The 12,312-nt window shown below is 39.0% G+C and overlaps 1 protein-coding gene across 5 annotated transcripts in view; it reads left to right on the top strand.

Moving 5' to 3' along the window:
• CCDC148 (coiled-coil domain containing 148) overlaps positions 1 to 12,312 on the top strand; it is a 60,606-nt gene that overhangs the window by 28,257 nt on the left and 20,037 nt on the right. For all 5 annotated transcript variants that reach the window (XM_021397722.1, XM_021397723.1, XM_021397725.1 and 2 more), the window contains exons 9-10: positions 209 to 347; positions 2,440 to 2,646. In XM_021397722.1, the coding sequence (XP_021253397.1) occupies positions 209 to 347; positions 2,440 to 2,646 (346 nt within the window). The remainder of the gene's footprint in view (positions 1 to 208; positions 348 to 2,439; positions 2,647 to 12,312) is intronic.

Below are 12,312 nucleotides of genomic sequence, written 5' to 3'. Positions count from 1 at the left end.
AGCAATCTGGGTTTGCTTTGAGTCATTGAAGTAAGTCTAAATTTCCTGGCTTTGAACCAACGTTGAGTTTACAGGTTCAGAATTGTTAAAGAGCCCAGTGAAGGGTTAGGCCCTTCTTAAGGAAACAAACAAAAAAACCTCCTAGAAACAAACTCCTCCTTTCAAAATCTTAAATTACATTGGGACCGCTTGTTTTGGATTTCTGTAGGAGCACTGACTGGGAGGAAGAAGATCAGTGGGTTTTTCAGACTGTCGTCAATCAGTATCCGAGTGATCTTCCGCAAAGAAGGACTTTGTACCTTGACATGTTGCAGAGATGTCTTCCTCACAAGTCCAGGCACGAGCTGGTTAGTATATCTCAAATATATACGTTCTTACAGAAAGCTTCCAGTGGGCATTTGTATTAAAAATGTTTAGTGAAGGTTTTTATTTCATAACTTCTTAATTACTGATTTTATTCTGCACGGTGAAGATGAGATGTCCCTGTCTTTAAAATCCACGAACTTGAAAACTGTTCGCTTCTTGATCGCGCCTTCAAAATATGTGCTGTGGGGATTTTATAGTTCCACAAACCCTTACTGCCAAATTCACAAAATTAGTTTGCTAGCATTGCTTTGCTGTACCATTTTATAGCTATGTCACGCTATTCAGCCTCTCTTGTTATTTTTATTTTTTTATGAGGATGTATAGCATTGTCACACTGTCTAGGAATAGTTATTTTAATTGGCTTGTGGCACAGATATAGCAGGAAGAGCGAAAAGATTTCTCCTGCTCTCAGAGAGAGGCTATTTTTATATTCATAATGCGTTTCAAATTGATTGCTGATTCCTTTTACACTCCACAGTGAATAAGCACATAACGGGTAATAGAGAAACCCAGTTCAAGGCCAGAATACTTCAGGATGTCGTAGGGAAAGTAGGAGTCTTTTTTTATCTCTGCATGTATTTTTAGACCATCTACTTTCTTGTATTTGAGGAGTGCCTACTACGAAGCAGTGACAACAAAGAGATACAGATTTATGGCATACTTTCACCAACAGTAAAGTTCTTGTGGACTTCAGAACTTTTGCATGTGATAACTGGGCTAAATAATGATGTACTTTGTATAATGGTTGTATATTTTTAATCATGGCCATTATTAATGGGCCTCTCTAATTCTTTTGAGGGGCCATTTAAAATTTGAAAATCGTAATCCTGCATTGATTGCAGTGTTTATATTATCATGACAGATAGAGAAATGTTAGAACAGTACTAAGAATCTGTTCTTAAAACGTTTATTACATTAGCATAGCTAACTAAACCTAGAGCCTTCTCTTCCTCCTTCTCTCTGAAGAAGGGCAGGTGACTGGACAAGCACTGAGTGCTTGATGCAGTAGCAGGTCACCAGACAGACCTGTTTTTACACGAGCAACATGCACATCCCATTTCTTGTTCAGGAGTTTCCCAGCGTAGTTTAGCTGCTTGCCAGCAAAGCTCACCTGAGTTTGAGACAGCAGTGATGACAATGTGAACCTCTGATGTAGTGGCCAGACAAACAACTGAGCAAAGAAAAGCTCCAGAGGGAGTGGTACCATTTAATGTCCAACCAGCTGTGAGCCAATGGGAAACCTGTGAGCTAGGCACCTCCTGAGTCAGCATACCCTTGTCCTCTGCCAGAAGCCTGGAAGCGAGCATCAAGGATGGTCCCCTTGAAGATTGTGAGCAAAAGGCCATCTCTAGAGCATTCATCCTTATAACTCATATTTTTGGGGGATATAAGACAGGTCCAAGTTTCTAATGCCTCGATCCATGCAGCCTCACCTGTTACTGCTTCTGTCAATGGTGTGAAGCTTGAATGTCCTCTGGAACCTCACTGATTAAGATCAAAGAAGGAGTATTTAAGATGAAAAACTATGTATTATTAGTGGCAGTATGCTGCTTGGCAAACTAAAAATCTGTTTGCAAGTGTCCTGTTAGGAAAGAAAAAGTGAAGCTAATTCTCATCTGTACTACATTGGTACAACTGCTTTAAGTGGTGTTCTGTTTCTCTATAGGAGATCATAATTTGCCATGAAGAGCTTCATCTCACTAAAAGCACTTATATTTTTGATGATGTATTGAAAGGACCTAACTTCTATTTTATGTATTCTATGACAAGAAAGCATTTCATTTATTTGTATTTCAAAACTACTATTCAGAAAAGAACAGTGGGATATCAGGATACTGAAGTGCTGTGTGATAGAGGCAGACAGCAGGGAAGGATGGGAGTGCTAGGATGGCCTGCCAATGTTGGAATACTGCTGCAGACCTAGCATCAGGCAGAATACTTTCAGGCCCTAAACTGTGGATTCAGTGGGGATACTGGTGATACCGTAATTATACCAATGATATTCAAGGTTTGCAAAATATTTTATTGATGTGTAGTTTTCAAGCCTGTCTGAAATGCATTACTTCTTTTTAGGTTACTCATGAGAAAGCTTGGGATCATTACAATTTCATTAAGAATCAACGCAGAGTCTTGATATTAAATTGGACTCAAGCTAGGAAAGTGTTTTTCCTGAAGGCGGTGATGGCTGTTGCTGAAGCCTCTGCTGCTCAGGAGGCAGAAGCAGTATCAGCGAGTAACAGACGAAAGCAGCAGGAGATCTGCGCTGAGCTGAAAGCCAAGGTAGGGTCAGTTATAAATGTACCTCATGCAAACTTGTTTTTTACTGCCAAATTCAAAATCAACATAAGCAAAAACTGTTCTAAAAGTTACAGTTTTTAGATGAAGAAAAACTAACTAGGATAACAATCCTGTTTTTACAAGCCTGATTGAATCACTTTGGGCAATTAAAAAACAACAACAACAAACAACAAAACAAAACAGAGAGAAGGGCAAACTGCAGGCTGTTGGTACAGATCAGTATGTTTGTGAAGCTTGGCTTGAAAATGGTTTTGAAGATTCTCCATTTCATTACTTACAGGGATCCTTGTTAGCATCATATTCCTTCTACCAGCTCCTGAACTTAGTTTGTCTTTTATTGATTAAGAATTTGATCGCCTAGCTCATCTTAGGCCTTGCTGTGAGTTTCATGCTGTGGGTATAATCTCTGTATAAACTGCAATCACAATTATTTTGGTGGATTTTTAACACCATCTCAGAGTCTGATGAACTACTGCTTCTGAATTGGAAGAACAAGTTCTGTTCTGCTGTGTAGAATATGAGAGGCTGCAAGCAAGCCACCAGGTGTGGAGCTCTGGCACCATACTCTTTCTTTTTAACCCTGGCAAACCACAAAATATTTGCATTTTAGTTAAACCTCACACACTTTGTTGAGGAACAATGTCATAATTGCTTTTAACAGCAGAATCTTCTGAAGTGGTAGTGAAACACATTCTGTTCAGCATCACTGTCACCAGTCTTTTAAATTGACACTGGTTTGTTTTCGGAGAAATAACAAGTATCTGTCTTCCCTTCTGTTTACTTGTAGCTTGTAGAAAGAATTCCTAAAAACTGGTCTATCACTTTGGTCCTTGTTACAGAGGTTTCACAATATTCTCAAAGGTGATTTGCTGAGTGAAGAGGTGAAAAAGTCTTAAAAGCAAGCAAGCAAAGCTTGCTTTTCTAGGAGAAAAAGTACAATAGGAGGGGCCTGGAGACAAGAGGAAAGTATTACAGCGTTGATGCTGAAGCCATTTGTAAGGAGAATCCCATTTCTGGGCACAAAAGGAGTTTGTTTGAACTGCTCTCTGTGATTTTCCACTTGCACATAAATTAGCGTTTGAAAGCACGTGTGGCATATGATCCTTACTTCACCAACATTATCTTGAACCCTAAGTTTTTCATGAAATAACAAGCAGCTGAAAATCACAGTAAACGTGAACTGATGAGGGTGTTTGATATTGAGGCTAGTTTTTCACTTGTAATAATAATGGTGAGGACTGCCCTCCCTGTTCGTGGAGCCTTCTGTCATGGGCGGGTTTGAATCCAAACACTTTGGGGCTAGAAACTGCCTGGTCCTCAGCGAGTGAGGAGTTCCTGACCTCAGCAGCAAGGCAGGCTTCCTGCACCCAGCGGGGTGAGGAGCACTTCCTGGTGCTGCAGAAGCGCTGGCGTCCACCCCAGGCCTTCCTTTCTGGAGCTGCTGTGTTTGTCACGCCTGTGCTTATAGGAGTGGAAGGGCATTTATTCCAGAATTATGCATTGTACGAGCCAGTCTTCTTTTTTCTCCTCAAAAAGTAACGAAGTGTTATGTTACCTCCACGTAGCTTAAGATTCTCACTGATGCATTGAACCTTGCCTCCAAGTCCTTAGATTCTGACCTCCTGTTTCCGTAACCTGGAACTGTTTGAAACTTAAACCTATTAGAGCTACACTTCTCAAAAGTTGCTTTCAAAGGTGACTTTGTTTTAAAAAATAAAAGAAGGTGAAAGTCTGATCAAAAACAGTTCTCCTCTTTCCCAGAAGAGGAGAATCAAAAAGGTGCAGCGTTTCCGCTGAGGAAGGACATCTCTGCGACCTGCTTCTGATCGGCTCTACAGCTGAAGGGGCTGCGGGACGGAAGGAGAAATTGGGCAATCTTTTCTGAGGGAAATTATTCTGAATGTATCCACGTGTTTTGTCTGGATTTGAAGGGTATATGCCTTTGAAACTTTGCATTAGCTAGTGGTAGTTCCTTCAGCTGTCTCCTCTTTGTACACTTCTGAAGTGTGCAGCTATGGAAGTTGTTCCACAGAACAGGGCTGCTGGCAACTAAGAAGTAACTCTGGGAGTTAAATATACATGGATGAAAATCCATTCTGAGGAGGATCGTTAAGATGAGATTAAAAATAAATTTGTCTCTGCAAAGGAAGAACTGTAGAGCTGAAAACCAGGTGTAGGATTGTTCTAATCTTTTTTGTCATTAACTGACTTAGTGTTTTGCATTTCAGTGAGTAAGGAAATCTTGTGCATACCACTTTCCCAGAGGAAAAAATGTACTTGCTGAATGATTTATCTGTATAGTAAGCTCTAGGTATGCTTGTGAGGAGTTTGTATCCCATATATGAGAGATGCAGATCTCCTTCATTACACCAGCAGCAGAATTGTATGCTGCTTGGTGTTTGTAGTGTTCTTTAAAAGAGTTTTTCTGCATGTGAGAATCTGTTCCTAATTGTAGTACAGATTTAGCAGTGCAAAAGAGAGGCAAGTATGTGTCAGGCTACATATTTTTTATTATTGTAAGTGATAACCACATAATATCACCCGACATTTATGTATTTCCTGTGGCAATAACAAACCAAGGCATAGCAAATGAGCTAATGAACACATGATTTAAAGCTGGCTTAAATGCATAAAAAGCAACCGTGCCATTGATGAGACTCGGCTTCGTGGCTGACTAGAGGTGGTGCAGTGATTAAAAAGTAAAACAGCAGGGAAGTGACGTTCATGCTTGCAGCAGTTTCTACTTGGGGAATGGATTTTAAAGTTTGTATTCTACATTTCATCTCCCAGAAAATCAGTAGATGTCCTTACTAGAAATCAGATCCTCTAAGGACAAACTTTGGAACAACTGAGGAAGCTCTGGTGAAATAAATCAGGAGAGCCATTCAGCCAAGTGAAATAAAGTGTGAAATGAGCAATGCTATTGAGGATATACTCTCCTATCCTTAGAGAGCAAATATAAGTTCCTGATACCTACCTTCAACACCTCCATTTGCCCTGGGGGAGGAAGACAACAGAATTGTGGGGGGAAATATACCCTAAATGAGCAATAGGGAATCACCCATGTTATGTTTTACGTTCTTTACAGTGTGTGCATTTGGGTTCTATAGCAGATGCTGTGTTTTAGTAAAATTTCTCTTCCTAAACAACGTAAGAGAAGCAAATTGTTCTGTCAAAAGGCAGTTGGGTAACGAGGTGAGAGTGACCTCTGAGGAGGGCTGGCGGAGCGCTGCTCCGTGGATGGTGCTTGACGCCCTGAACTACTCGCTGCTCTGCATCTATAGATTGCATCTGCTGTTTGTGGGTATTCAGAATGTTATTTTCTATTGAACTTATTTTAAAATATTTGTAATCTAGTTCTCTCAACCTCCATATAATACAATTTATAAAGGACAGTCAGCAGAGGATCTGCAGAAGTACATGAAAGGGCAGTTCAGTCTCACGCGCATGATGCATAGGGTGAGCTTGTTCTTCCTTAGCATAAAGCAATGTGTTGGTTTTCCTTTAAATCTTTTCTCTTTTTGTGCTCCAGGATTAATCCCCACTCTAGCACTACAGCCTTTTACAATAGATTTTTAATTTTTGGAGAGCAATTTATGCATTCTTTATCCTAGCAGAAACTAAGATAAATTAATTGAAAAAGGACAATAGTTAGATGGAATTAATGGGAGTATTAAAAATTATGTAAAGCATGTTGAAGATTGATTTTCTTCTTTTCCTTGCCAGTATAATGAGAAGAAAGGATTGTATTTATTTTTTAATAAAATATCAGTAAACTTAGAGAGAAGTGTTGTACCTCCTTATTCAGCCAAATCACTGATTTGAATGAATTGACTACCAAATGAGATCAACATTATGCAACTGAATGTTTGTGAGTTTCTTTTTTAAATTCTGGATAGCTGTCAATTGTAATTGGTTGTCTATAGTTTGATAATTTTGCAGGAAACATTTTTTTAAATAAATAGTGGGACATCTATAATTTATAATTGATTATTATTTCTTGATCGATGAAAGCTTAGGGTCTGAGTCCCAAACCAAACACATCTTGCCTGTACAACTGAGAACCTTTCCTGGCATAAGAAGAGACTAAATGTTGGATGCAGCTCATGTTAACTGGAATGATCTGATTAAAATCTATAAAGATTCTCTACATTGCACCAGTTAAAGATTTTTTGCTTATCAAATTTATTATTATTTTTATTTCTGTGCAATATGTGCAATACACTAAACCATTTATAGGCTTTGTCAATGGCTTTTTAATTCAGCAGTTTAATGACTGGAGTTAACAGACATTTATGTTGTATCCAGGAGCTGGACTCGATGATCCCCGTGAGTCCAGGAATATTGTCCATGAGTCCGTGAGTTCACGGAATATTCCGTGGTTCTGTGATTCTGTGACTTAACAGTTTTCTTTCTCAGAAGGTTTAAGTAATGGCCATTGATGTGGCCAGTTCACTTGCTAGAAATGATAGATGCAAGGAAGTTTTAATAAGGTGATTTTTAAATATAGGTGCTCATTTAGGAAGTATGTGATAAACCTGAGAGTTGCAGGACATTATAGCACTTCTCCATACCCAAGACTTTGAATCTCGCCAAAGATGAGCCAGCTCTGACTCGGTAGCATGTTTTCAATCTAGAGCTAATCAACCTAGATTTATTAGCTTGAGGTCAGTACAACATTGACAAATTGCACAGCTTTTGGGTCAGATCAAGCTTGTATGTTTTAAGCTAGAAGCATATGCAGAGTTTGTCTTTGCTTTCCGTGCTTTGCTTTTTCCCCCTCTTTTTCCCTGGGTCTCTGGCATTTTATCAGATGATTATGTTATTTCTGACTATCAACCTTTCTGTTGCAATCTTCTTGCAATATATTACGTAATGTTTTATCTGAGATTTAAGGGTTTAGTATCTCAAACGTTTTTTCTTACCTCCTGGTGCAGTCCACACCTCTTTGTTGTGGCGATGTTACTGAGAGGCCAATGTATAAAGGAGAGAATCTTCTAACTTCACCCTTGTTCCGTATACACACAGTAGAAGTAGTTCATAAAACAATTTGTAGTATGTAGAAAGCAGACATTCTTAAACTACAAATGAAGAAATAATTGTTCTTTTTTCTAATTAAGAAAAAGTCATTAGCAGAATGTGAATATAAATAAACAGATGGTTATTCGGTTATCCGGATCTTTCCATTTTACTTCAGAGGGATTGAGGAAATACTAATCTGAGAGAAACAGAAGTTCAGGCTTCAGTTTTTGCTTGTTCCATGAATTATTTACAGAGTAATTTATAACCATGTGTTCTTTCTACCTCCAGTGATTTATTCCTGTTGTTGGTTGCACACAACACGTTTTGTGTTCGATAGTTATTAAAGGCAGTGCACAGGGATTGCAAGTGATCAGCTCGATGTAAGCACTGAGTTACCAGATAAGCCACAGCAGTGGACACCCTACTCCATGCCAGTGGAAAGTGTATTAGTTTTAACTGCCTTTCCGCTTTGCTCAGGCCTTATGATTGTAATTAGAATTTACACTATAAGAGTCCACATACAGATTTGAAAACACATTTTTGTCTGAGGATTACGCTCAAATGCTTTTCTTTCATATCCCTCTTTTTGCCATAAGCATTTCTTATAGCTGAAGAAAGTGTCTATGGTTCTATTAATTATGAAATGTTACTTTTATTCATGTTCTGTTTTGACATTAGATTTTTTTCTAGTGGCAGATATGGACTTTTATGGGACAAAATTAATGCTAGTGTTAGTAGTCTTGATTTTTCTTTTGTTCCTTGCAGACTTTGCAGAGAGTAGCCTGTGAAGCACAAGCTGCTCAAGGGTACCAGACAAAATCTACTAGGGGTGTGAACTTTCATTGTTAATGTCAGAAGATAAATTCACTCTGTGATTACAAAAACAAACTTGCAAATGTGTTATTTCTTAGTTATCTCATTACCAAATGCTCTAGTAAAGGATTTTTCATAGGCCTTGTGTCAGTCAGTCAGTAGCAGAATGCTGTTGGCTTGTCCCACTTGCCTGGGTTGGCATATGAGACCCTGCGGAGTCTGGAGGTTGCACTTTGGAAGAATGGAAGGGGAAAGAAAATTCCCACTCTGGAGGAGAAGAGGGAACAGGTTTTGTTAGAGGTGAAAGTTACTGGAGATTTCAGATCACCCTCTGTTAATATCATGATGGTTTGCAGTTCACATACCTGTTGACATCATTGACCACTGTTGCCGTAAGAAACTTCTCACTTTTACTGAGCAGCCCCAGAAGATAATGTGCTCTCTGAAAGTAACACAGATGAGTCCTTCACAAGGCTGAGTCTTGATGTGGAGGAAGGGGAGCAGCACTCTCACAGCTGAACCGCTGAGTGACCTGCTTGTTCAGAGTTACTGCTGCCCTATAACCTCTGATGATAGTGGCACGTGCTCTGTTTTTGCTGGAGTCAAAAATACAGTCTGTATTTCATTTTGCTCTTTTTGTTTTCCTCATTTGTACATCAGTATTTTGTCAAAATGGCATGAACTAACTTGCAGTGTTTCCTGAACTTCATATTTATTTTTTTTTCTGCAAGCCCAAGCAACCTGCAAAGAGCATATCCAACCATTGCTTCCTATGAGTGTCAGGGCTGCTGTGTTTCTGTCTCTCTAGCAGTTCTGTCCTGGAGATGGGAATGTTTCACAGCATGTACTAATCTCATTTTTCCTACCTCCTAGCAGAAAGTCTTCAAAGATTGGGAAACGTAGGGTTTGAAGTTGTAGCTGAATGCAAGGAAGTCTGAAAACACTTTTTTTTCTCTTTTAATGAAATGCACTACTTTCCTGTAGTCATTGAGAAGATATTCTCTTATAATTAGTAATTTTGATATATTTTGATATATATTTTTTTAAAGCTGTAGAGCTTTAAAAACAATCTGAAGAATTTATTCTCTCATTAACCCAAGTGGACTTTGTGCTGACTTCAGGTAACATTAATAGAAACTGGGTAAATCCTTGCTCTCCTATGGTAGGCTAGATCTTTTAATTTTTTATTTTCCTTTCAACTTTATTCCTCCTTTTCCTAAAAACCTTCATTTTTTTTTTTTAATCGAGAATGCAAGGGAGTTGCTCAGGCAAAAGGTGTAGATAGACATGCACTACTTTTATCTGAAGTATTATTGAATAAGCTGTATTGCAAGTGAAGAGACTGTGCAGCTGCTAATAATGTCTACTTTTTCTAAGTTTTCCATGTTAATCTTTTAGTAATCCCAGTTTGACTTCGCTTCACTCTGTGTCTGCTTCTGTAGCAGATTAAAAAAAAACAGACACGTAATGATCTTCTCTTGTACGGGGATTTTTTTCTTTTAAATAATAAAAAATATTAAAAAAGAATTAATTATCTTCATTGATAGGGTAATGTACCTGGTAAGAATTGAACTGAAAAGAGTATCTTTACTAAAGACCTGATGTTACAATCCTACAATTCCTTTAGCCCATCACTTTTCCTCACTTTTCCTAGTCACTGTTTACATCTGTTTCGCTTAATTCTCTTCTTCAGAACACAAGGGATAGCTCTAAAATGGCCTTTTTTCTGTAAGCAGAATTCCTTAGGTTACCAGCTTGCTCTGATGTTGCAGTTCTTTTCTTAAAAATGTTAAAAATGTCATGGTTGACATGGTTTAAATTTTGCAGTAGTTCTTTTACATGTATCACCTTCATTTGTGAAGTTACTTCCTTGACAAGTGCACCTAAGAATTTTCCCTGGGATTCTTAGAGTAAGTTTTGAACAGTTTGAAGAAGAGAGAATACTGCAAGCCATAGGAAAAGTAAGGAAAGGTGCATAAACGTTCCGGAGACTGATAAAGCTCTAAGAGATTCTGAAAATGTCTTGCTAGTTTGGGTGATTTTATAAGGTTGAAAGAATGAACTCTCAGGATATGGAGATGGGAAGATTTTATTTTTCCTCTTTTTGTTATGACTTAAAATACTGACTTTGTCACACCTATGAAGATTGTTGGAAATCCTAGCTTAGAATTTGAATTCTAGCTGCTTGTTTTATCTGTGTAGCATAATGTAGCCTGTCAGAATACTGATCTGGAGCTGTGTGTAGCCATTCTGTGCCACTTTTCCTCCCAGACATTCTCTGACTTTTTGGTTTGTAGTGTCTTTTTGGCCTGGTTTACAAAGGCTAGCTTTACTTCTTGTGTGAGCTGTTGCATCTGAGCCCTCTGAATGCTAGTAGTTGTCCTCTGTTCCTGTTTGCCTAGCTAAGCAGTTTAGCTGCTTGAAGGATCTTGGGGCCAAGTTCATTATCACCCTAGGCAACTTCAGTATCTGCTTCTAATGGAAGCCAGTGTTTCCTGTATATGGTGTAACATTAGCTTAGTTAATTTAATGGGAATTCCTAAGGAAAATCTCCCCAAAAATGTTTTTGTCATTAAGAGATATATCTGTAATATTAAGTGCATGGTAAATACATTATTGCTATTCAGACTTTAAGTATTTTGCAGTGTACTTTACATTATTGTAATATAGGATGTTGAAATAATGAACTGAAAATAGATATGTATGCATTCTGTTCAGCACAGCAATTTAATAATGCACTTGGCAAGGGCTCCTCTAATAGCACATGGACTGTGAAACATACTTGAAATGCCGGTTATAATTAAAAACTTTCAAAACTTAACGTTGGCAGTGCTTGTACTGCTAAGACGCAGCTTTCTTTGTGAAACAGGCAATAGGGGATCCAATTTTCAGTGTAATTTTTAATATTAGTTTAACCACTGGGGTTTTTTTAATATTTAAACAAAGCATTTACTGTTGACACAGTAAGATCTCCCGTTAAGTTTTTGCACTCGTAAAAAAGAAAGAATGCAATCAAGTACATGTTAATTTTTTTGTGCGTTCTACGATCCCAGATTACTGCCTTAGTGAATCATCAGAAATACTGTCAAGGGTTGTTTTTCTTCTTCAGACCTATATCTGAAGATACATCCTCCTCTGGAGGAAAATCCCAGTGAATACAGTAGTGTGGAAACGGAGTGTCCTGTAGTCACTTTTAGACAGCAAAATATTAAAATGCATGCCACAGAGATTCCATTTCACTGCCTGCCCTTTGTTGTTGTTGATTTTGCAGCCGGACCCAGAGGCTCTCAGATAGGACTGGGTTCCCACAGTTATGTGCTGTACAAGTACGTAGTAAGGTGTAGTTTGCAAAGTGAATCATAGAATTGTAGAATGATGGGTTTGGAAAGGACCTTAAAGCCCATCCAGTTCCAACACGCCTGACATGGGCAGCACACCTTCCGCAGCTCAGGCTGCCCAGGGCCCATCCATGGCCTCGGGTACCTCCAGGGATGGGGCACCCACAGCTTTGGGAAGTGCCAGGGCCTCACCACCCCCTGAGAAAGGAATTTCTTCCTAGTATCTAACCAGAATCTACCATTTTTTGTTTAAAGCCATCCTATCACTGCAGTCCTTGATGGAGAGTCCCTCTCTGTCTTTCCTGTAGGCCCCTTTAGGAATTGAAAGGCCCCTATGACGTCTCCCTGGAGTCTTCTCTTCTGCAGGCTAAACAACCCCAGCTCCCTCAAGGTGTCCCCACACAGAGGTGCCCCAACCTCCTGAGCATCTTCAGGGCCTCCTCTGGACCCACTCCAGCAGGTCCATGTCCTTGTG

The sequence above is a fragment of the Numida meleagris genome, chromosome 5 (genome assembly GCF_002078875.1).
Source record: "Numida meleagris isolate 19003 breed g44 Domestic line chromosome 5, NumMel1.0, whole genome shotgun sequence".
Lineage (NCBI taxonomy): Eukaryota > Metazoa > Chordata > Aves > Galliformes > Numididae > Numida > Numida meleagris.
The sequence above is the reverse complement of the archived record's forward strand: the minus strand, read 5'-3'. Positions and strand labels throughout refer to the sequence as shown.